Source organism: Macrosteles quadrilineatus, unplaced genomic scaffold (assembly GCF_028750875.1).
Source record: "Macrosteles quadrilineatus isolate MER2022 unplaced genomic scaffold, UCM_ALF_1.0 Scaffold_9__3_contigs__length_116548681, whole genome shotgun sequence".
Taxonomy (NCBI): domain Eukaryota; kingdom Metazoa; phylum Arthropoda; class Insecta; order Hemiptera; family Cicadellidae; genus Macrosteles; species Macrosteles quadrilineatus.
The window spans coordinates 57,820,739-57,843,886 of NW_026542602.1; the positions used below are offsets into that span (position 1 = coordinate 57,820,739).

Sequence of the window (23,148 nt, forward strand, 5' to 3'; positions counted from 1 at the left end):
TGTGCCTTTAAAGGGCCACACTATCAGTGCCGCGTTCAGTGGAGTGATCGCGTCTTTGGTGGTGCCTTTAAAGGGCCACACTCTTACTGCCGTGACCAGTGAGTGATCGAGTTTTTGGTGGTGCCTTTAAAGGGCCACACTCTCAGTGCCGCGTTCAGTGGAGTGATCGCGTCTTTGGTGGTGCCTTTAAAGGGCCACACTCTCAGTGCAGCGTCCAGTGGAGTGATCGAGTCATCGGTAGTGCCTCCAAAGAGGCACACTGTCAGTGCCGGGTCCAGTTGAGTGATCGAGTCTTTGGTGGTGCCTTTAAAGGGCCACACTCTCAGTGCCGCGTCCAGTGGAGTAATCGAGTCTTTGGTGGTGCCTTTAAAGGGCCACAATCAAAGTGCCGCGTCCAGTGAGTCTTCGAGTCTTTGGTGGTGCCTTTAAAGGGCCACACTCTCAGTGCCGCGTCAAGTGGAGTGATCGCGTTTTGGTGGTGCCTTTAAAGGGCCACACTCTCAGTGCCGCGTCAAGTGGAGTGATCGCGTCTTTGGTGGTGCCTTTAAAGGGCCACACTCTTACTGCCGTGACCAGTGAGTGATCGAGTCTTTGGTGGTGCCTTTAAAGGGCCACAATCAAAGTGCCGCGTCCAATGAGTCTTCGAGTCTTTGGTGGTGCCTTTAAAGGGCCACACTCTCAGTGCCGCGTTCAGTGGAGTGATCGCGTCTTTGGTGGTGCCTTTAAAGGGCCACACTCTTACTGCCGTGACCAGTGAGTGATCGAGTTTTTGGTGGGGCCTTTAAAGGGCCACACTCTCAGTGCCGCGTTCAGTGGAGTGATCGCGTCTTTGGTGGTGCCTTTAAAGGTCCACACTCTTACTGCCGTGACCAGTGAGTGATCGAGTCTTTGGTGGTGCCTTTAAAGGGCCACACTCTCAGTGCCGCGTCAAGTGGAGTGATCGCGTTTTGGTGGTGCCTTTAAAGGGCCACAATCTCAGTGCCGCGTTCAGTGGAGTGATCGCGTCTTTGGTGGTGCCTTTAAAGGGCCACACTCTTACTGCCGTGACCAGTGAGTGATCGAGTCTTTGGTGGTGCCTTTAAAGGGCCACACTCTCAGTGCCGCGTCAAGTGGAGTGATCGCGTTTTGGTGGTGCCTTTAAAGGGCCACACTCTTACTGCCGTGACCAGTGAGTGATCGAGTCTTTGGTGGTGCCTTTAAAGGGCCACACTCTCAGTGCCGCGTTCAGTGGAGTGATCGCGTCTTTGGTGGTGCCTTTAAAGGGCCACACTCTTACTGCCGTGACCAGTGAGTGATCGAGTTTTTGGTGGTGCCTTTAAAGGGCCACACTCTCAGTGCCGCGTTCAGTGGAGTGATCGCGTCTTTGGTGGTGCCTTTAAAGGGCCACACTCTTACTGCCGTGACCAGTGAGTGATCGAGTCTTTGGTGGTGCCTTTAAAGGGCCACACTCTCAGTGCCGCGTCAAGTGGAGTGATCGCGTTTTGGTGGTGCCTTTAAAGGGCCACACTCTTACTGCCGTGACCAGTGAGTGATCGAGTCTTTGGTGGTGCCTTTAAAGGGCCACACTCTCAGTGCCGCGTTCAGTGGAGTGATCGCGTCTTTGGTGGTGCCTTTAAAGGGCCACACTCTTACTGCCGTGACCAGTGAGTGATCGAGTTTTTGGTGGTGCCTTTAAAGGGCCACACTCTCAGTGCCGCGTTCAGTGGAGTGATCGCGTCTTTGGTGGTGCCTTTAAAGGGCCACACTCTCAGTGCAGCGTCCAGTGGAGTGATCGAGTCATCAGTGGTGCCTCTAAAGATCTACACTTTTAATGAAGCAGCCAGTGGAGTGTTCGAGTCATCGGTGGTGCCTCTAAAGGGTCACACTCTCAGTGCAGCGCCCAGTGGAGTGTTCGAGTCATCGGTGGTGCCTCCAAAGAGCTACACTTTTAATGCAGCAGCCAGTGGAGTGTTCGAGTCATCGGTGGTGCCTCCAAAGAGGCACACTGTCAGTGCCGGGTCCAGTTGAGTGATCGAGTCTTTGGTGGTGCCTTTAAAGGGCCACACTCTCAGTGCCGCGTCCAGTGGAGTAATCGAGTCTTTGGTGGTGCCTTTAAAGGGCCACAATCAAAGTGCCGCGTCCAGTGAGTCTTCGAGTCTTTGGTGGTGCCTTTAAAGGGCCACAGTCTCAGTGCCGCGTTCAGTGGAGTGATCGCGTCTTTGGTGGTGCCTTTAAAGGGCCACACTCTTACTGCCGTGACCAGTGAGTGATCGAGTTTTTGGTGGGGCCTTTAAAGGGCCACACTCTCAGTGCCGCGTTCAGTGGAGTGATCGCGTCTTTGGTGGTGCCTTTAAAGGGCCACACTCTTACTGCCGTGACCAGTGAGTGATCGAGTCTTTGGTGGTGCCTTTAAAGGGCCACACTCTCAGTGCCGCGTCAAGTGGAGTGATCGCGTTTTGGTGGTGCCTTTAAAGGGCCACACTCTCAGTGCAGCGTCCAGTGGAGTGATCGAGTCATCAGTGGTGCCTCTAAAGATCTACACTTTTAATGAAGCAGCCAGTGGAGTGTTCGAGTCATCGGTGGTGCCTCTAAAGGGTCACACTCTCAGTGCAGCGCCCAGTGGAGTGTTCGAGTCATCGGTGGTGCCTCCAAAGAGCTACACTTTTAATGCAGCAGCCAGTGGAGTGTTCGAGTCATCGGTGGTGCCTCCAAAGAGGCACACTGTCAGTGCCGGGTCCAGTTGAGTGATCGAGTCTTTGGTGGTGCCTTTAAAGGGCCACACTCTCAGTGCCGCGTCCAGTGGAGTAATCGAGTCTTTGGTGGTGCCTTTAAAGGGCCACAATCTCAGTGCCGCGTTCAGTGGAGTGATCGCGTCTTTGGTGGTGCCTTTAAAGGGCCACACTCTTACTGCCGTGACCAGTGAGTGATCGAGTCTTTGGTGGTGCCTTTAAAGGGCCACACTCTCAGTGCCGCATCAAGTGGAGTGATCGCGTTTTGGTGGTGCCTTTAAAGGGCCACACTCTTACTGCCGTGACCAGTAAGTGTTCGAGTCTTTGGTTGTGCCTTTAAAGGGCCACACTCTCAGTGCCGCGTTCAGTGGAGTGATCGCGTCTTTGGTGGTGCCTTTAAAGGGCCACACTCTTACTGCCGTGACCAGTGAGTGATCGAGTTTTTGGTGGTGCCTTTAAAGGGCCACACTCTCAGTGCCGCGTTCAGTGGAGTGATCGCGTCTTTGGTGGTGCCTTTAAAGGGCCACACTCTCAGTGCAGCGTCCAGTGGAGTGATCGAGTCATCGGTAGTGCCTCCAAAGAGGCACACTGTCAGTGCCGGGTCCAGTTGAGTGATCGAGTCTTTGGTGGTGCCTTTAAAGGGCCACACTCTCAGTGCCACGTCCAGTGGAGTAATCGAGTCTTTGGTGGTGCCTTTAAAGGGCCACAATCAAAGTGCCGCGTCCAGTGAGTCTTCGAGTCTTTGGTGGTGCCTTTAAAGGGCCACACTCTCAGTGCCGCGTCAAGTGGAGTGATCGCGTTTTGGTGGTGCCTTTAAAGGGCCACACTCTCAGTGCCGCGTCAAGTGGAGTGATCGCGTCTTTGGTGGTGCCTTTAAAGGGCCACACTCTTACTGCCGTGACCAGTGAGTGATCGAGTCTTTGGTGGTGCCTTTAAAGGGCCACAATCAAAGTGCCGCGTCCAGTGAGTCTTCGAGTCTTTGGTGGTGCCTTTAAAGGGCCACACTCTCAGTGCCGCGTTCAGTGGAGTGATCGCGTCTTTGGTGGTGCCTTTAAAGGGCCACACTCTTACTGCCGTGACCAGTGAGTGATCGAGTTTTTGGTGGGGCCTTTAAAGGGCCACACTCTCAGTGCCGCGTTCAGTGGAGTGATCGCGTCTTTGGTGGTGCCTTTAAAGGTCCACACTCTTACTGCCGTGACCAGTGAGTGATCGAGTCTTTGGTGGTGCCTTTAAAGGGCCACACTCTCAGTGCCGCGTCAAGTGGAGTGAACGCGTTTTGGTGGTGCCTTTAAAGGGCCACAATCTCAGTGCCGCGTTCAGTGGAGTGATCGCGTCTTTGGTGGTGCCTTTAAAGGGCCACACTCTTACTGCCGTGACCAGTGAGTGATCGAGTCTTTGGTGGTGCCTTTAAAGGGCCACACTCTCAGTGCCGCGTCAAGTGGAGTGATCGCGTTTTGGTGGTGCCTTTAAAGGGCCACACTCTTACTGCCGTGACCAGTAAGCGTTCGAGTCTTTGGTGGTGCCTTTAAAGGGCCACACTCTCAGTGCCGCGTTCAGTGGAGTGATCGCGTCTTTGGTGGTGCCTTTAAAGGGCCACACTCTTACTGCCGTGACCAGTGAGTGATCGAGTTTTTGGTGGTGCCTTTAAAGGGCCACACTCTCAGTGCCGCGTTCAGTGGAGTGATCGCGTCTTTGGTGGTGCCTTTAAAGGACCACACTCTCAGTGCAGCGTCCAGTGGAGTGATCGAGTCATCAGTGGTGCCTCTAAAGATCTACACTTTTAATGAAGCAGCCAGTGGAGTGTTCGAGTCATCGGTGGTGCCTCTAAAGGGTCACACTCTCAGTGCAGCGCCCAGTGGAGTGTTCGAGTCATCGGTGGTGCCTCCAAAGAGCTACACTTTTAATGCAGCAGCCAGTGGAGTGTTCGAGTCATCGGTGGTGCCTCCAAAGAGGCACACTGTCAGTGCCGGGTCCAGTTGAGTGATCGAGTCTTTGGTGGTGCCTTTAAAGGGCCACACTCTCAGTGCCGCGTCCAGTGGAGTAATCGAGTCTTTGGTGGTGCCTTTAAAGGGCCACAATCAAAGTGCCGCGTCCAGTGAGTCTTCGAGTCTTTGGTGGTGCCTTTAAAGGGCCACACTCTCAGTGCCGCGTTCAGTGGAGTGATCGCGTCTTTGGTGGTGCCTTTAAAGGGCCACACTCTTACTGCCGTGACCAGTGAGTGATCGAGTTTTTGGTGGGGCCTTTAAAGGGCCACAATCTCAGTGCCGCGTTCAGTGGAGTGATCGCGTCTTTGGTGGTGCCTTTCAAGGGCCACACTCTTACTGCCGTGACCAGTGAGTGATCGAGTCTTTGGTGGTGCCTTTAAAGGGCCACACTCTCAGTGCCGCGTCAAGTGGAGTGATCGCGTTTTGGTGGTGCCTTTAAAGGGCCACACTCTTACTGCCGTGACCAGTAAGTGTTCGAGTCTTTGGTGGTGCCTTTAAAGGGCCACACTCTCAGTGCCGCGTTCAGTGGAGTGATCGCGTCTTTGGTGGTGCCTTTAAAGGGCCACACTCTTACTGCCGTGACCAGTGAGTGATCGAGTTTTTGGTGGTGCCTTTAAAGGGCCACACTCTCAGTGCCGCGTTCAGTGGAGTGATCGCGTCTTTGGTGGTGCCTTTAAAGGGCCACACTCTCAGTGCAGCGTCCAGTGGAGTGATCGAGTCATCAGTGGTGCCTCTAAAGATCTACACTTTTAATGAAGCAGCCAGTGGAGTGTTCGAGTCATCGGTGGTGCCTCTAAAGGGTCACACTCTCAGTGCAGCGCCCAGTGGAGTGTTCGAGTCATCGGTGGTGCCTCCAAAGAGCTACACTTTTAATGCAGCAGCCAGTGGAGTGTTCGAGTCATCGGTGGTGCCTCCAAAGAGGCACACTGTCAGTGCCGGGTCCAGTTGAGTGATCGAGTCTTTGGTGGTGCCTTTAAAGGGCCACACTCTCAGTGCCGCGTCCAGTGGAGTAATCGAGTCTTTGGTGGTGCCTTTAAAGGGCCACAATCAAAGTGCCGCGTCCAGTGAGTCTTCGAGTCTTTGGTGGTGCCTTTAAAGGGCCACACTCTCAGTGCCGCGTTCAGTGGAGTGATCGCGTCTTTGGTGGTGCCTTTAAAGGGCCACACTCTTACTGCCGTGACCAGTGAGTGATCGAGTTTTTGGTGGGGCCTTTAAAGGGCCACACTCTCAGTGCCGCGTTCAGTGGAGTGATCGCGTCTTTGGTGGTGCCTTTAAAGGGCCACACTCTTACTGCCGTGACCAGTGAGTGATCGAGTCTTTGGTGGTGCCTTTAAAGGGCCACACTCTCAGTGCCGCGTCAAGTGGAGTGATCGCGTTTTGGTGGTGCCTTTAAAGGGCCACACTCTCAGTGCAGCGTCCAGTGGAGTGATCGAGTCATCAGTGGTGCCTCTAAAGATCTACACTTTTAATGAAGCAGCCAGTGGAGTGTTCGAGTCATCGGTGGTGCCTCTAAAGGGTCACACTCTCAGTGCAGCGCCCAGTGGAGTGTTCGAGTCATCGGTGGTGCCTCCAAAGAGCTACACTTTTAATGCAGCAGCCAGTGGAGTGTTCGAGTCATCGGTGGTGCCTCCAAAGAGGCACACTGTCAGTGCCGGGTCCAGTTGAGTGATCGAGTCTTTGGTGGTGCCTTTAAAGGGCCACACTCTCAGTGCCGCGTCCAGTGGAGTAATCGATTCCTTGGTGGTGCCTTTAAAGGGCCACAATCAAAGTGCCGCGTCCAGTGAGTCTTCGAGTCTTTGGTGGTGCCTTTAAAGGGCCACACTCTCAGTGCCGCGTTCAGTGGAGTGATCGCGTCTTTGGTGGTGCCTTTAAAGGGCCACACTCTTACTGCCGTGACCAGTGAGTGATCGAGTTTTTGGTGGGGCCTTTAAAGGGCCACACTCTCAGTGCCGCGTTCAGTGGAGTGATCGCGTCTTTGGTGGTGCCTTTAAAGGGCCACACTCTTACTGCCGTGACCAGTGAGTGATCGAGTCTTTGGTGGTGCCTTTAAAGGGCCACACTCTCAGTGCCGCGTCAAGTGGAGTGATCGCGTTTTGGTGGTGCCTTTAAAGGGCCACACTCTCAGTGCAGCGTCCAGTGGAGTGATCGAGTCATTAGTGGTGCCTCTAAAGATCTACACTTTTAATGAAGCAGCCAGTGGAGTGTTCGAGTCATCGGTGGTGCCTCTAAAGGGTCACACTCTCAGTGCAGCGCCCAGTGGAGTGTTCGAGTCATCGGTGGTGCCTCCAAAGAGCTACACTTTTAATGCAGCAGCCAGTGGAGTGTTCGAGTCATCGGTGGTGCCTCCAAAGAGGCACACTGTCAGTGCCGGGTCCAGTTGAGTGATCGAGTCTTTGGTGGTGCCTTTAAAGGGCCACACTCTCAGTGCCGCGTCCAGTGGAGTAATCGAGTCTTTGGTGGTGCCTTTAAAGGGCCAAACTCTCAGTGCCGCGTTCAGTGGAGTGATCGCGTCTTTGGTGGTGCCTTTAAAGGGCCACACTCTTACTGCCGTGACCAGTGAGTGATCGAGTCTTTGGTGGTGCCTTTAAAGGGCCACACTCTCAGTGCCGCGTCAAGTGGAGTGATCGCGTTTTGGTGGGGCCTTTAAAGGGCCACAATCTCAGTGCCGCGTTCAGTGGAGTGATCGCGTCTTTGGTGGTGCCTTTAAAGGGCCACACTCTTACTGCCGTGACCAGTAAGCGTTCGAGTCTTTGGTGGTGCCTTTAAAGGGCCACACTCTCAGTGCCGCGTTCAGTGGAGTGATCGCGTCTTTGGTGGTGCCTTTAAAGGGCCACACTCTTACTGCCGTGACCAGTGAGTGATCGAGTTTTTGGTGGTGCCTTTAAAGGGCCACACTCTCAGTGCCGCGTTCAGTGGAGTGATCGCGTCTTTGGTGGTGCCTTTAAAGGGCCACACTCTCAGTGCAGCGTCCAGTGGAGTGATCGAGTCATCAGTGGTGCCTCTAAAGATCTACACTTTTAATGAAGCAGCCAGTGGAGTGTTCGAGTCATCGGTGGTGCCTCTAAAGGGTCACACTCTCAGTGCAGCGCCCAGTGGAGTGTTCGAGTCATCGGTGGTGCCTCCAAAGAGCTACACTTTTAATGCAGCAGCCAGTGGAGTGTTCGAGTCATCGGTGGTGCCTCCAAAGAGGCACACTGTCAGTGACGGGTCCAGTTGAGTGATCGAGTCTTTGGTGGTGCCTTTAAAGGGCCACACTCTCTGTGCCGCGTCCAGTGGAGTAATCGAGTCTTTGGTGGTGCCTTTAAAGGGCCACAATCAAAGTGCCGCGTCCAGTGAGTCTTCGAGTCTTTGGTGGTGCCTTTAAAGGGCCACACTCTCAGTGCCGCGTTCAGTGGAGTGATCGCGTCTTTGGTGATGCCTTTAAAGGGCCACACTCTTACTGCCGTGACCAGTGAGTGATCGAGTTTTTGGTGGGGCCTTTAAAGGGCCACAATCTCAGTGCCGCGTTCAGTGGAGTGATCGCGTCTTTGGTGGTGCCTTTCAAGGGCCACACTCTTACTGCCGTGACCAGTGAGTGATCGAGTCTTTGGTGGTGCCTTTAAAGGGCCACACTCTCAGTGCCGCGTCAAGTGGAGTGATCGCGTTTTGGTGGTGCCTTTAAAGGGCCACACTCTTACTGCCGTGACCAGTAAGTGTTCGAGTCTTTGGTGGTGCCTTTAAAGGGCCACACTCTCAGTGCCGCGTTCAGTGGAGTGATCGCGTCTTTGGTGGTGCCTTTAAAGGGCCACACTCTTACTGCCGTGACCAGTGAGTGATCGAGTTTTTGGTGGTGCCTTTAAAGGGCCACACTCTCAGTGCCGCGTTCAGTGGAGTGATCGCGTCTTTGGTGGTGCCTTTAAAGGGCCACACTCTCAGTGCAGCGTCCAGTGGAGTGATCGAGTCATCAGTGGTGCCTCTAAAGATCTACACTTTTAATGAAGCAGCCAGTGGAGTGTTCGAGTCATCGGTGGTGCCTCTAAAGGGTCACACTCTCAGTGCAGCGCCCAGTGGAGTGTTCGAGTCATCGGTGGTGCCTCCAAAGAGCTACACTTTTAATGCAGCAGCCAGTGGAGTGTTCGAGTCATCGGTGGTGCCTCCAAAGAGGCACACTGTCAGTGCCGGGTCCAGTTGAGTGATCGAGTCTTTGGTGGTGCCTTTAAAGGGCCACACTCTCAGTGCCGCGTCCAGTGGAGTAATCGAGTCTTTGGTGGTGCCTTTAAAGGGCCACAATCAAAGTGCCGCGTCCAGTGAGTCTTCGAGTCTTTGGTGGTGCCTTTAAAGGGCCACACTCTCAGTGCCGCGTTCAGTGGAGTGATCGCGTCTTTGGTGGTGCCTTTAAAGGGCCACACTCTTACTGCCGTGACCAGTGAGTGATCGAGTTTTTGGTGGGGCCTTTAAAGGGCCACACTCTCAGTGCCGCGTTCAGTGGAGTGATCGCGTCTTTGGTGGTGCCTTTAAAGGGCCACACTCTTACTGCCGTGACCAGTGAGTGATCGAGTCTTTGGTGGTGCCTTTAAAGGGCCACACTCTCAGTGCCGCGTCAAGTGGAGTGATCGCGTTTTGGTGGTGCCTTTAAAGGGCCACACTCTTACTGCCGTGACCAGTAAGCGTTCGAGTCTTTGGTGGTGCCTTTAAAGGGCCACACTCTCAGTGCCGCGTTCAGTGGAGTGATCGCGTCTTTGGTGGTGCCTTTAAAGGGCCACACTCTTACTGCCGTGACCAGTGAGTGATCGAGTTTTTGGAGGTGCCTTTAAAGGGCCACACTCTCAGTGCCGCGTTCAGTGGAGTGATCGCGTCTTTGGTGGTGCCTTTAAAGGACCACACTCTCAGTGCAGCGTCCAGTGGAGTGATCGAGTCATCAGTGGTGCCTCTAAAGATCTACACTTTTAATGAAGCAGCCAGTGGAGTGTTCGAGTCATCGGTGGTGCCTCTAAAGGGTCACACTCTCAGTGCAGCGCCCAGTGGAGTGTTCGAGTCATCGGTGGTGCCTCCAAAGAGCTACACTTTTAATGCAGCAGCCAGTGGAGTGTTCGAGTCATCGGTGGTGCCTCCAAAGAGGCACACTGTCAGTGCCGGGTCCAGTTGAGTGATCGAGTCTTTGGTGGTGCCTTTAAAGGGCCACACTCTCAGTGCCGCGTCCAGTGGAGTAATCGAGTCTTTGGTGGTGCCTTTAAAGGGCCACAATCAAAGTGCCGCGTCCAGTGAGTCTTCGAGTCTTTGGTGGTGCCTTTAAAGGGCCACACTCTCAGTGCCGCGTTCAGTGGAGTGATCGCGTCTTTGGTGGTGCCTTTAAAGGGCCACACTCTTACTGCCGTGACCAGTGAGTGATCGAGTTTTTGGTGGGGCCTTTAAAGGGCCACAATCTCAGTGCCGCGTTCAGTGGAGTGATCGCGTCTTTGGTGGTGCCTTTCAAGGGCCACACTCTTACTGCCGTGACCAGTGAGTGATCGAGTCTTTGGTGGTGCCTTTAAAGGGCCACACTCTCAGTGCCGCGTCAAGTGGAGTGATCGCGTTTTGGTGGTGCCTTTAAAGGGCCACACTCTTACTGCCGTGACCAGTAAGTGTTCGAGTCTTTGGTGGTGCCTTTAAAGGGCCACACTCTCAGTGCCGCGTTCAGTGGAGTGATCGCGTCTTTGGTGGTGCCTTTAAAGGGCCACACTCTTACTGCCGTGACCAGTGAGTGATCGAGTTTTTGGTGGTGCCTTTAAAGGGCCACACTCTCAGTGCCGCGTTCAGTGGAGTGATCGCGTCTTTGGTGGTGCCTTTAAAGGGCCACACTCTCAGTGCAGCGTCCAGTGGAGTGATCGAGTCATCAGTGGTGCCTCTAAAGATCTACACTTTTAATGAAGCAGCCAGTGGAGTGTTCGAGTCATCGGTGGTGCCTCTAAAGGGTCACACTCTCAGTGCAGCGCCCAGTGGAGTGTTCGAGTCATCGGTGGTGCCTCCAAAGAGCTACACTTTTAATGCAGCAGCCAGTGGAGTGTTCGAGTCATCGGTGGTGCCTCCAAAGAGGCACACTGTCAGTGCCGGGTCCAGTTGAGTGATCGAGTCTTTGGTGGTGCCTTTAAAGGGCCACACTCTCAGTGCCGGGTCCAGTGGAGTAATCGAGTCTTTGGTGGTGCCTTTAAAGGGCCACAATCAAAGTGCCGCGTCCAGTGAGTCTTCGAGTCTTTGGTGGTGCCTTTAAAGGGCCACACTCTCAGTGCCGCGTTCAGTGGAGTGATCGCGTCTTTGGTGGTGCCTTTAAAGGGCCACACTCTTACTGCCGTGACCAGTGAGTGATCGAGTTTTTGGTGGGGCCTTTAAAGGGCCACACTCTCAGTGCCGCGTTCAGTGGAGTGATCGCGTCTTTGGTGGTGCCTTTAAAGGGCCACACTCTTACTGCCGTGACCAGTGAGTGATCGAGTCTTTGGTGGTGCCTTTTAAGGGCCACACTCTCAGTGCCGCGTCAAGTGGAGTGATCGCGTTTTGGTGGTGCCTTTAAAGGGCCACACTCTCAGTGCAGCGTCCAGTGGAGTGATCGAGTCATCAGTGGTGCCTCTAAAGATCTACACTTTTAATGAAGCAGCCAGTGGAGTGTTCGAGTCATCGGTGGTGCCTCTAAAGGGTCACACTCTCAGTGCAGCGCCCAGTGGAGTGTTCGAGTCATCGGTGGTGCCTGAAAAGAGCTACACTTTTAATGCAGCAGCCAGTGGAGTGTTCGAGTCATCGGTGGTGCCTCCAAAGAGGCACACTGTCAGTGCCGGGTCCAGTTGAGTGATCGAGTCTTTGGTGGTGCCTTTAAAGGGCCACACTCTCAGTGCCGCGTCCAGTGGAGTAATCGATTCCTTGGTGGTGCCTTTAAAGGGCCACAATCAAAGTGCCGCGTCCAGTGAGTCTTCGAGTCTTTGGTGGTGCCTTTAAAGGGCCACACTCTCAGTGCCGCGTTCAGTGGAGTGATCGCGTCTTTGGTGGTGCCTTTAAAGGGCCACACTCTTACTGCCGTGACCAGTGAGTGATCGAGTTTTTGGTGGGGCCTTTAAAGGGCCACACTCTCAGTGCCGCGTTCAGTGGAGTGATCGCGTCTTTGGTGGTGCCTTTAAAGGGCCACACTCTTACTGCCGTGACCAGTGAGTGATCGAGTCTTTGGTGGTGCCTTTAAAGGGCCACACTCTCAGTGCCGCGTCAAGTGGAGTGATCGCGTTTTGGTGGTGCCTTTAAAGGGCCACACTCTTACTGCCGTGACCAGTAAGTGTTCGAGTCTTTGGTGGTGCCTTTAAAGGGCCACACTCTCAGTGCCGCGTTCAGTGGAGTGATCGCGTCTTTGGTGGTGCCTTTAAAGGGCCACACTCTTACTGCCGTGACCAGTGAGTGATCGAGTTTTTGGTGGTGCCTTTAAAGGGCCACACTCTCAGTGCCGCGTTCAGTGGAGTGATCGCGTCTTTGGTGGTGCCTTTAAAGGGCCACACTCTCAGTGCAGCGTCCAGTGGAGTGATCGAGTCATCAGTGGTGCCTCTAAAGATCTACACTTTTAATGAAGCAGCCAGTGGAGTGTTCGAGTCATCGGTGGTGCCTCTAAAGGGTCACACTCTCAGTGCAGCGCCCAGTGGAGTGTTCGAGTCATCGGTGGTGCCTCCAAAGAGCTACACTTTTAATGCAGCAGCCAGTGGAGTGTTCGAGTCATCGGTGGTGCCTCCAAAGAGGCACACTGTCAGTGCCGGGTCCAGTTGAGTGATCGAGTCTTTGGTGGTGCCTTTAAAGGGCCACACTCTCAGTGCCGCGTCCAGTGGAGTAATCGAGTCTTTGGTGGTGCCTTTAAAGGGCCACAATCAAAGTGCCGCGTCCAGTGAGTCTTCGAGTCTTTGGTGGTGCCTTTAAAGGGCCACACTCTCAGTGCCGCTATCAGTGGAGTGATCGCGTCTTTGGTGGTGCCTTTAAAGGGCCACACTCTTACTGCCGTGACTAGTGAGTGATCGAGTTTTTGAAGGGGCCTTTAAAGGGCCACAATCTCAGTGCCGCGTTCAGTGGAGTGATCACGTCTTTGGTGGTGCCTTTAAAGGGCCACACTCTCAGTGCCGCGTCAAGTGGAGTGATCGCGTTTTGGTGGTGCCTTTAAAGGGCCACACTCTTACTGCCGTGACCAGTAAGTGTTCGAGTCTTTGGTGGTGCCTTTAAAGGGCCACACTCTCAGTGCCGCGTTCAGTGGAGTGATCGCGTCTTTGGTGGTGCCTTTAAAGGGCCACACTCTTACTGCCGTGACCAGTGAGTGATCGAGTTTTTGGTGGTGCCTTTAAAGGGCCACACTCTCAGTGCCGCGTTCAGTGGAGTGATCGCGTCTTTGGTGGTGCCTTTAAAGGGCCACACTCTCAGTGCAGCGTCCAGTGGAGTGATCGAGTCATCAGTGGTGCCTCTAAAGATCTACACTTTTAATGAAGCAGCCAGTGGAGTGTTCGAGTCATCGGTGGTGCCTCTAAAGGGTCACACTCTCAGTGCAGCGCCCAGTGGAGTGTTCGAGTCATCGGTGGTGCCTCCAAAGAGCTACACTTTTAATGCAGCAGCCAGTGGAGTGTTCGAGTCATCGGTGGTGCCTCCAAAGAGGCACACTGTCAGTGCCGGGTCCAGTTGAGTGATCGAGTCTTTGGTGGTGCCTTTAAAGGGCCACACTCTCAGTGCCGGGTCCAGTGGAGTAATCGAGTCTTTGGTGGTGCCTTTAAAGGGCCACAATCAAAGTGCCGCGTCCAGTGAGTCTTCGAGTCTTTGGTGGTGCCTTTAAAGGGCCACACTCTCAGTGCCGCGTTCAGTGGAGTGATCGCGTCTTTGGTGGTGCCTTTAAAGGGCCACACTCTTACTGCCGTGACCAGTGAGTGATCGAGTTTTTGGTGGGGCCTTTAAAGGGCCACACTCTCAGTGCCGCGTTCAGTGGAGTGATCGCGTCTTTGGTGGTGCCTTTAAAGGGCCACACTCTTACTGCCGTGACCAGTGAGTGATCGAGTCTTTGGTGGTGCCTTTTAAGGGCCACACTCTCAGTGCCGCGTCAAGTGGAGTGATCGCGTTTTGGTGGTGCCTTTAAAGGGCCACACTCTCAGTGCAGCGTCCAGTGGAGTGATCGAGTCATCAGTGGTGCCTCTAAAGATCTACACTTTTAATGAAGCAGCCAGTGGAGTGTTCGAGTCATCGGTGGTGCCTCTAAAGGGTCACACTCTCAGTGCAGCGCCCAGTGGAGTGTTCGAGTCATCGGTGGTGCCTGAAAAGAGCTACACTTTTAATGCAGCAGCCAGTGGAGTGTTCGAGTCATCGGTGGTGCCTCCAAAGAGGCACACTGTCAGTGCCGGGTCCAGTTGAGTGATCGAGTCTTTGGTGGTGCCTTTAAAGGGCCACACTCTCAGTGCCGCGTCCAGTGGAGTAATCGATTCCTTGGTGGTGCCTTTAAAGGGCCACAATCAAAGTGCCGCGTCCAGTGAGTCTTCGAGTCTTTGGTGGTGCCTTTAAAGGGCCACACTCTCAGTGCCGCGTTCAGTGGAGTGATCGCGTCTTTGGTGGTGCCTTTAAAGGGCCACACTCTTACTGCCGTGACCAGTGAGTGATCGAGTTTTTGGTGGGGCCTTTAAAGGGCCACACTCTCAGTGCCGCGTTCAGTGGAGTGATCGCGTCTTTGGTGGTGCCTTTAAAGGGCCACACTCTTACTGCCGTGACCAGTGAGTGATCGAGTCTTTGGTGGTGCCTTTAAAGGGCCACACTCTCAGTGCCGCGTCAAGTGGAGTGATCGCGTTTTGGTGGTGCCTTTAAAGGGCCACACTCTTACTGCCGTGACCAGTAAGTGTTCGAGTCTTTGGTGGTGCCTTTAAAGGGCCACACTCTCAGTGCCGCGTTCAGTGGAGTGATCGCGTCTTTGGTGGTGCCTTTAAAGGGCCACACTCTTACTGCCGTGACCAGTGAGTGATCGAGTTTTTGGTGGTGCCTTTAAAGGGCCACACTCTCAGTGCCGCGTTCAGTGGAGTGATCGCGTCTTTGGTGGTGCCTTTAAAGGGCCACACTCTCAGTGCAGCGTCCAGTGGAGTGATCGAGTCATCAGTGGTGCCTCTAAAGATCTACACTTTTAATGAAGCAGCCAGTGGAGTGTTCGAGTCATCGGTGGTGCCTCTAAAGGGTCACACTCTCAGTGCAGCGCCCAGTGGAGTGTTCGAGTCATCGGTGGTGCCTCCAAAGAGCTACACTTTTAATGCAGCAGCCAGTGGAGTGTTCGAGTCATCGGTGGTGCCTCCAAAGAGGCACACTGTCAGTGCCGGGTCCAGTTGAGTGATCGAGTCTTTGGTGGTGCCTTTAAAGGGCCACACTCTCAGTGCCGCGTCCAGTGGAGTAATCGAGTCTTTGGTGGTGCCTTTAAAGGGCCACAATCAAAGTGCCGCGTCCAGTGAGTCTTCGAGTCTTTGGTGGTGCCTTTAAAGGGCCACACTCTCAGTGCCGCTATCAGTGGAGTGATCGCGTCTTTGGTGGTGCCTTTAAAGGGCCACACTCTTACTGCCGTGACTAGTGAGTGATCGAGTTTTTGAAGGGGCCTTTAAAGGGCCACAATCTCAGTGCCGCGTTCAGTGGAGTGATCACGTCTTTGGTGGTGCCTTTCAAGGGCCACACTCTTACTGCCGTGACCAGTGAGTGATCGAGTCTTTGGTGGTGCCTTTAAAGGGCCACACTCTCAGTGCCGCGTCAAGTGGAGTGATCGCGTTTTGGTGGTGCCTTTAAAGGGCCACACTCTTACTGCCGTGACCAGTAAGTGTTCGAGTCTTTGGTGGTGCATTTAAAGGGCCACACTCTCAGTGCCGCGTTCAGTGGAGTGATCGCGTCTTTGGTGGTGCCTTTAAAGGGCCACACTCTTACTGCCGTGACCAGTGAGTGATCGAGTTTTTGGTGGTGCCTTTAAAGGGCCACACTCAAAGTGCCGCGTCCAGTGAGTCTTCGAGTCTTTGGTGGTGCCTTTAAAGGGCCACACTCTCAGTGCCGCGTTCAGTGGAGTGATCGCGTCTTTGGTGGTGCCTTTAAAGGGCCACACTCTTACTGCCGTGACCAGTGAGTGATCGAGTTTTTGGTGGGGCCTTTAAAGGGCCACACTCTCAGTGCCGCGTTCAGTGGAGTGATCGCGTCTTTGGTGGTGCCTTTAAAGGGCCACACTCTTACTGCCGTGACCAGTGAGTGATCGAGTCTTTGGTGGTGCCTTTAAAGGGCCACACTCTCAGTGCCGCGTCAAGTGGAGTGATCGCGTTTTGGTGGTGCCTTTAAAGGGCCACACTCTCAGTGCAGCGTCCAGTGGAGTGATCGAGTCATCAGTGGTGCCTCTAAAGATCTACACTTTTAATGAAGCAGCCAGTGGAGTGTTCGAGTCATCGGTGGTGCCTCTAAAGGGTCACACTCTCAGTGCAGCGCCCAGTGGAGTGTTCGAGTCATCGGTGGTGCCTACAAAGAGCTACACTTTTAATGCAGCAGCCAGTGGAGTGTTCGAGTCATCGGTGGTGCCTCCAAAGAGGCACACTGTCAGTGCCGGGTCCAGTTGAGTGATCGAGTCTTTGGGTGTGCCTTTAAAGGGCCACACTCTCAGTGCCGCGTCCAGTGGAGTAATCGAGTCCTTGGTGGTGCCTTTAAAGGGCCACACTCTCAGTGCCGCGTTCAGTGGAGTGATCGCGTCTTTGGTGGTGCCTTTAAAGGGCCACACTCTTACTGCCGTGACCAGTGAGTGATCGAGTCTTTGGTGGTGCCTTTAAAGGGCCACACTCTCAGTGCCGCGTCAAGTGGAGTGATCGCGTTTTGGTGGTGCCTTTAAAGGGCCACAATCTCAGTGCCGCGTTCAGTGGAGTGATCGCGTCTTTGGTGGTGCCTCTAAAGGGCCACACTCTTACTGCCGTGACCAGAGAGTGATCGAGTCTTTGGTGGTGCCTTTAAAGGGCCACACTCTCAGTGCCGCATCAAGTGGAGTGATCGCGTTTTGGTGGTGCCTTTAAAGGGCCACACTCTTACTGCCGTGACCAGTAAGTGTTCGAGTCTTTGGTTGTGCCTTTAAAGGGCCACACTCTCAGTGCCGCGTTCAGTGGAGTGATCGCGTCTTTGGTGGTGCCTTTAAAGGGCCACACTCTTACTGCCGTGACCAGTGAGTGATCGAGTTTTTGGTTGTGCCTTTAAAGGGCCACACTCTCAGTGCCGCGTTCAGTGGAGTGATCGCGTCTTTGGTGGTGCCTTTAAAGGGCCACACTCTCAGTGCAGCGTCCAGTGGAGTGATCGAGTCATCGGTGGTGCCTCCAAAGAGGCACAATCAAAGTGCCGCGTCCAGTGAGTCTTCGAGTCTTTGGTGGTGCCTTTAAAGGGCCACACTCTTAGTGCCGCGTCAAGTGGAGTGATCGCGTTTTGGTGGTGCCTTTAAAGGGCCACACTCTCAGTGCCGCGTCAAGTGGAGTGATCGCGTCTTTGGTGGTGCCTTTAAAGGGCCACACTCTTACTGCCGTGACCAGTGAGTGATCGAGTCTTTGGTGGTGCCTTTAAAGGCCACACTCTCAGTGCCGCGTCAAGTGGAGTGATCGCGTTTTGGTGGTGCCTTTAAAGGGCCCCACTCTCAGTGCCGCGTCCAGTGGAGTAATCGAGCCTTTGGTGGTGCCTTTAAAGGGCCACAATCAAAGTGCCGCGTCCAGTGAGTCTTCGAGTCTTTGGTGGTGCCTTTAAAGGGCCACACTCTCAGTGCCGCGTTCAGTGGAGTGATCGCGTCTTTGGTGGTGCCTTTAAAGGGCCACACTCTTACTGCCGTGACCAGTGAGTGATCGAGTTTTTTGTGGGGCCTTTAAAGGGCCACAATCTCAGTGCCGCGTTCAGTTGAGTGATCGCGTCTTTGGTGGTGCCTTTAAAGGGCCACACTCTTACTGCCGTGACCAGTGAGTGATCGAGTCTTTGGTGGTGCCTTTAAAGGGCCACACTCTCAGTGCCGCGTCAAGTGGAGTGATCGCGTTTTGGTGGTGCCTTTAAAGGGCCACACTCTTACTGCCGTGACCAGTAAGTGTTCGAGTCTTTGGTGGTGCCTTTAAAGGGCCACACTCTCAGTGCCGCGTTCAGTGGAGTGATCGCGTCTTTGGTGGTGCCTTTAAAGGGCCACACTCTTACTGCCGTGACCAGTGAGTGATCGAGTTTTTGGTGGTGCCTTTAAAGGGCCACACTCTCAGTGCCGCGTTCAGTGGAGTGATCGCGTCTTTGGTGGTGCCTTTAAAGGGCCACACTCTCAGTGCAGCGTCCAGTGGAGTGATCGAGTCATCAGTGGTGCCTCTAAAGATCTACACTTTTAATGAAGCAGCCAGTGGAGTGTTCGAGTCATCGGTGGTGCCTTTAAAGGGCCACACTCTCAGTGCCGCGTCCAGTGGAGTAATCGAGTCTTTGGTGGTGCCTTTAAAGGGCCACAATCAAAGTGCCGCGTCCAGTGAGTCTTCGAGTCTTTGGTGGTGCCTTTAAAGGGCCACACTCTCAGTGCCGCGTTCAGTGGAGTGATCGCGTCTTTGGTGGTGCCTTTAAAGGGCCACACTCTTACTGCCGTGACCAGTGAGTGATCGAGTTTTTGGTGGGGCCTTTAAAGGGCCACAATCTCAGTGCCGCGTTCAGTGGAGTGATCGCGTCTTTGGTGGTGCCTTTCAAGGGCCACACTCTTACTGCCGTGACCAGTGAGTGATCGAGTCTTTGGTGGTGCCTTTAAAGGGCCACACTCTCAGTGCCGCGTCAAGTGGAGTGATCGCGTTTTGGTGGTGCCTTTAAAGGGCCACACTCTTACTGCCGTGACCAGTAAGTGTTCGAGTCTTTGGTGGTGCCTTTAAAGGGCCACACTCTCAGTGCCGCGTTCAGTGGAGTGATCGCGTCTTTGGTGGTGCCTTTAAAGGGCCACACTCTTACTGCCGTGACCAGTGAGTGATCGAGTTTTTGGTGGTGCCTTTAAAGGGCCACACTCTCAGTGCCGCGTTCAGTGGAGTGATCGCGTCTTTGGTGGTGCCTTTAAAGGGCCACACTCTCAGTGCAGCGTCCAGTGGAGTGATCGAGTCATCAGTGGTGCCTCTAAAGATCTACACTTTTAATGAAGCAGCCAGTGGAGTGTTCGAGTCATCGGTGGTGCCTCTAAAGGGTCACACTCTCAGTGCAGCGCCCAGTGGAGTGTTCGAGTCATCGGTGGTGCCTCCAAAGAGCTACACTTTTAATGCAGCAGCCAGTGGAGTGTTCGAGTCATCGGTGGTGCCTCCAAAGAGGCACACTGTCAGTGCCGGGTCCAGTTGAGTGATCGAGTCTTTGGTGGTGCCTTTAAAGGGCCACACTCTCAGTGCCGCGTCCAGTGGAGTAATCGAGTCTTTGGTGGTGCCTTTAAAGGGCCACAATCAAAGTGCCGCGTCCAGTGAGTCTTCGAGTCTTTGGTGGTGCCTTTAAAGGGCCACACTCTCAGTGCCGCGTTCAGTGGAGTGATCGCGTCTTTGGTGGTGCCTTTAAAGGGCCACACTCTTACTGACGTGACCAGTGAGTGATCGAGTTGGTGGGGCCTTTAAAGGGCCACACTCTCAGTGGCGGGTCCAGTTGAGTGATCGAGTCTTTGGTGGTGCCTTTAAAGGGCCACACTCTCAGTGCCGCGTCCAAAGGAGTAATCGAGTCTTTGGTGGTGCCTTTAAAGGGCCACAATCAAAGTGCCGCGTCCAGTGAGTCTTCGAGTCTTTGGTGGTGCCTTTAAAGGGCCACACTCTCAGTGCCGCGTTCAGTGGAGTGATCGCGTCTTTGGTGGTGCCTTTAAAGGGCCACACTCTCAGTGCAGCGTCCAGTGGAGTGATCGAGTCATCAGTGGTGCCTCTAAAGATCTACACTTTTAATGAAGCAGCCAGTGGAGTGTTCGAGTCATCGGTGGTGCCTCTAAAGGGTCACACTCTCAGTGCAGCGCCCAGTGGAGTGTTCGAGTCATCGGTGGTGCCTCCAAAGAGGCACACTGTCAGTGCCGGGTCCAGTTGAGTGATCGAGTCTTTGGTGGTGCCTTTAAAGGGCCACACTCTCAGTGCCGCGTTCAGTGGAGTGATCGCGTCTTTGGTGGTGCCTTTAAAGGGCCACACTCTTACTGCCGTGACCAGTGAGTGTTCGAGTCTTTGGTGGTGCCTTTAAAGGGCCACACTCTCAGTGCCACGTTCAGTGGAGTGATCGCGTCTTTGGTGGTGCCTTTAAAGGGCCACACTCTTACTGCCGTGACCAGTGAGTGATCGAGTTTTTGGTGGTGCCTTGAAAGGGCCACACTCTCAGTGCCGCGTTCAGTGGAGTGATCGCGTCTTTGGTGGTGCCTTTAAAGGGCCACACTCTTACTGCCGTGACCAGTGAGTGATCGAGTCTTTGGTGGTGCCTTTAAAGGGCCACACTCTCAGTGCCGCGTTCAGTGGAGTGATCGCGTGGGCCACACTCTTACTGCCGTGACCAGTGAGTGATCGAGTTTTTGGTGGTGCCTTTAAAGGGCCACACTCTCAGTGCCGCGTTCAGTGGAGTGATCGCGTCTTTGGTGGTGCCTTTAAAGGGCCACACTCTCAGTGCAGCGTCCAGTGGAGTGATCGAGTCATCAGTGTCGCCTCTAAAGATCTACACTTTTAATGAAGCAGCCAGTGGAGTGTTCGATTCATCGGTGGTGCCTCTAAAGGGTCACACTCTCAGTGCAGCGCCCAGTGGAGTGTTCGAGTCATCGGTGGTGCCTCCAAAGAGCTACACTTTTAATGCAGCAGCCAGTGGAGTGTTCGAGTCATCGGTGGTGCCTCCAAAGAGGCACACTGTCAGTGCCGGGTCCAGTTGAGTGATCGAGTCTTTGGTGGTGCCTTTAAAGAGCCACACTCTCAGTGCCGCGTCCAGTGGAGTAATCGAGTCTTTGGTGGTGCCTTTAAAGGGCCACAATCAAAGTGCCGCGTCCAGTGGAGTGATCGCGTCTTTGGTGGTGCCTTTAAAGGGCCACACTCTTACTGCCGTGACCAGTGAGTGATCGAGTTTTTGGTGGGGCCTTTAAAGGGCCACAATCTCAGTGCCGCGTTCAGTGGAGTGATCGCGTCTTTGGTGGTGCCTTTAAAGGGCCACACTCTTACTGCCGTGACCAGTGAGTGATCGAGTCTTTGGTGGTGCCTTTAAAGGGCCACACTCTCAGTGCCGCGTCAAGTGGAGTGATCGCGTTTTGGTGGTGCCTTTAAAGGGCCACACTCTTACTGCCGTGACCAGTAAGTGTTCGAGTCTTTGGTGGTGCCTTTAAAGGGCCACACTCTCAGTGCCGCGTTCAGTGGAGTGATCGCGTCTTTGGTGGTGCCTTTAAAGGGCCACACTCCTACTGCCGTGACCAGTGAGTGATCGAGTTTTTGGTGGTGCCTTTAAAGGGCCACACTCTCAGTGCCACGTTCAGTGGAGTGATCGCGTCTTTGGTGGTGCCTTTAAAGGGCCACACTCTCAGTGCAGCGTCCAGTGGAGTGATCGAGTCATCAGTGGTGCCTCTAAAGATCTACACTTTTAATGAAGCAGCCAGTGGAGTGTTCGAGTCATCGGTGGTGCCTCTAAAGGGTCACACTCTCAGTGCAGCGCCCAGTGGAGTGTTCGAGTCATCGGTGGTGCCTCCAAAGAGCTACACTTTTAATGCAGCAGCCAGTGGAGTGTTCGAGTCATCGGTGGTGCCTCCAAAGAGGCACACTGTCAGTGCCAGGTCCAGTTGAGTGATCGAGTCTTTGGTGGTGCCTTTAAAGGGCCACACTCTCAGTGCCGCGTCCAAAGGAGTAATCGAGTCTTTGGTGGTGCCTTTAAAGGGCCACAATCAAAGTGCCGCGTCCAGTGAGTCTTCGAGTCTTTGGTGGTGCCTTTAAAGGGCCACACTCTCAGTGCCGCGTTCAGTGGAGTGATCGCGTCTTTGGTGGTGCCTTTAAAGGGCCACACTCTCAGTGCAGCGTCCAGTGGAGTGATCGAGTCATCAGTGGTGCCTCTAAAGATCTACACTTTTAATGAAGCAGCCAGTGGAGTGTTCGAGTCATCGGTGGTGCCTCTAAAGGGTCTGACTCTCAGTGCAGCGCCCAGTGGAGTGTTCGAGTCATCGGTGGTGCCTCCAAAGAGGCACACTGTCAGTGCCGGGTCCAGTTGAGTGATCGAGTCTTTGGTGGTGCCTTTAAAGGGCCACACTCTCAGTGCCGCGTTCAGTGGAGTGATCGCGTCTTTGGTGGTGCCTTTAAAGGGCCACACTCTTACTGCCGTGACCAGTGAGTGATCGAGTTTTTGGTGGTGCCTTTAAAGGGCCACACTCTCAGTGCCGCGTACAGTGGAGTGATCGCGTCTTTGGTGGTGCCTTTAAAGGGCCACACTCTCAGTGCAGCGTCTAGTGGAGTGATCGAGTCATCAGTGGTGCCTCTTAAGATCTACACTTTAAATGAAGCAGCCAGTGGAGTGTTCGAGTCATCGGTGGTGCCTCTAAAGGGTCACACTCTCAGTGCAGCGCCCAGTGGAGTGTTCGAGTCATCGGTGGTGCCTCCAAAGAGCTACACTTTTAATGCAGCAGCCAGTGGAGTGTTCGAGTCATCGGTGGTGCCTCCAAAGAGGCACACTGTCAGTGCCGGGTCCAGTTGAGTGATCGAGTCTTTGGTGGTGCCTTTAAAGGGCCACACTCTCAGTGCCGCGTCCAGTGGAGTAATCGATTCTTTGGTGGTGCCTTTAAAGGGCCACAATCAAAGTGCTGCGTCCAGTTTGTCTTCGAGTCTTTGGTGGTGCCTTTAAAGGGCCACATTCTCAGTGCCGCGTTCAGTGGAGTGATCGCGTCTTTGGTGGTGCCTTTAAAGGGCCACACTCTTACTGCCGTGACCAGTGAGTGATCGAGTTTTTGGTGGTGCCTTTAAAGGGCCACACTCTCAGTGCCGCGTTTAGTGGAGTGATCGCGTCTTTGGTGGTGCCTTTAAAGGGCCACACTCTTACTGCCGTGACCAGTGAGTGATCGAGTCTTTGGTGGTGCCTTTAAAGGGCCACACTCTCAGTGCCGCGTCAAGTGGAGTGATCGCGTTTTGGTGGTGCCTTTAAAGGGCCACACTCTTACTGCCGTGACCAGTAAGTGTTCGAGTCTTTGGTGGTGCCTTTAAAGGGCCACACTCTCAGTGCCACGTTCAGTGGAGTGATCGCGTCTTTGGTGATGCCTTTAAAGGGCCACACTCTTACTGCCGTGACCAGTGAGTGATCGAGTTTTTGGTGGTGCCTTTAAAGGGCCACACTCTCAGTGCCGCGTTCAGTGGAGTGATCGCGTCTTAGGTGGGGCCTCCAAAGAGCTACACTTTTAATGCAGCAGGCAGTGGAGTGTTCGAGTCATCGGTGGTGCCTCCAAAGAGGCACACTGTCAGTGCCGGGTCCAGTTGAGTGATCGAGTCTTTGGTGGTGCCTTTAAAGGGCCACACTCTCAGTGCCGCGTCCAG

At 54.1% G+C, this 23,148-nt stretch overlaps 1 protein-coding gene across 1 annotated transcript in view; it reads left to right on the forward strand.

The window, feature by feature from the left end:
- The window catches only part of LOC129003476 (uncharacterized), a 74,578-nt gene that overhangs the window by 24,114 nt on the left and 27,316 nt on the right, over positions 1 to 23,148 (forward strand). Inside the window, exon 4 of the mRNA XM_054431772.1 lies at positions 21,649 to 21,834. Within this exon, the coding sequence (XP_054287747.1) occupies positions 21,649 to 21,834 (186 nt within the window). The remainder of the gene's footprint in view (positions 1 to 21,648; positions 21,835 to 23,148) is intronic.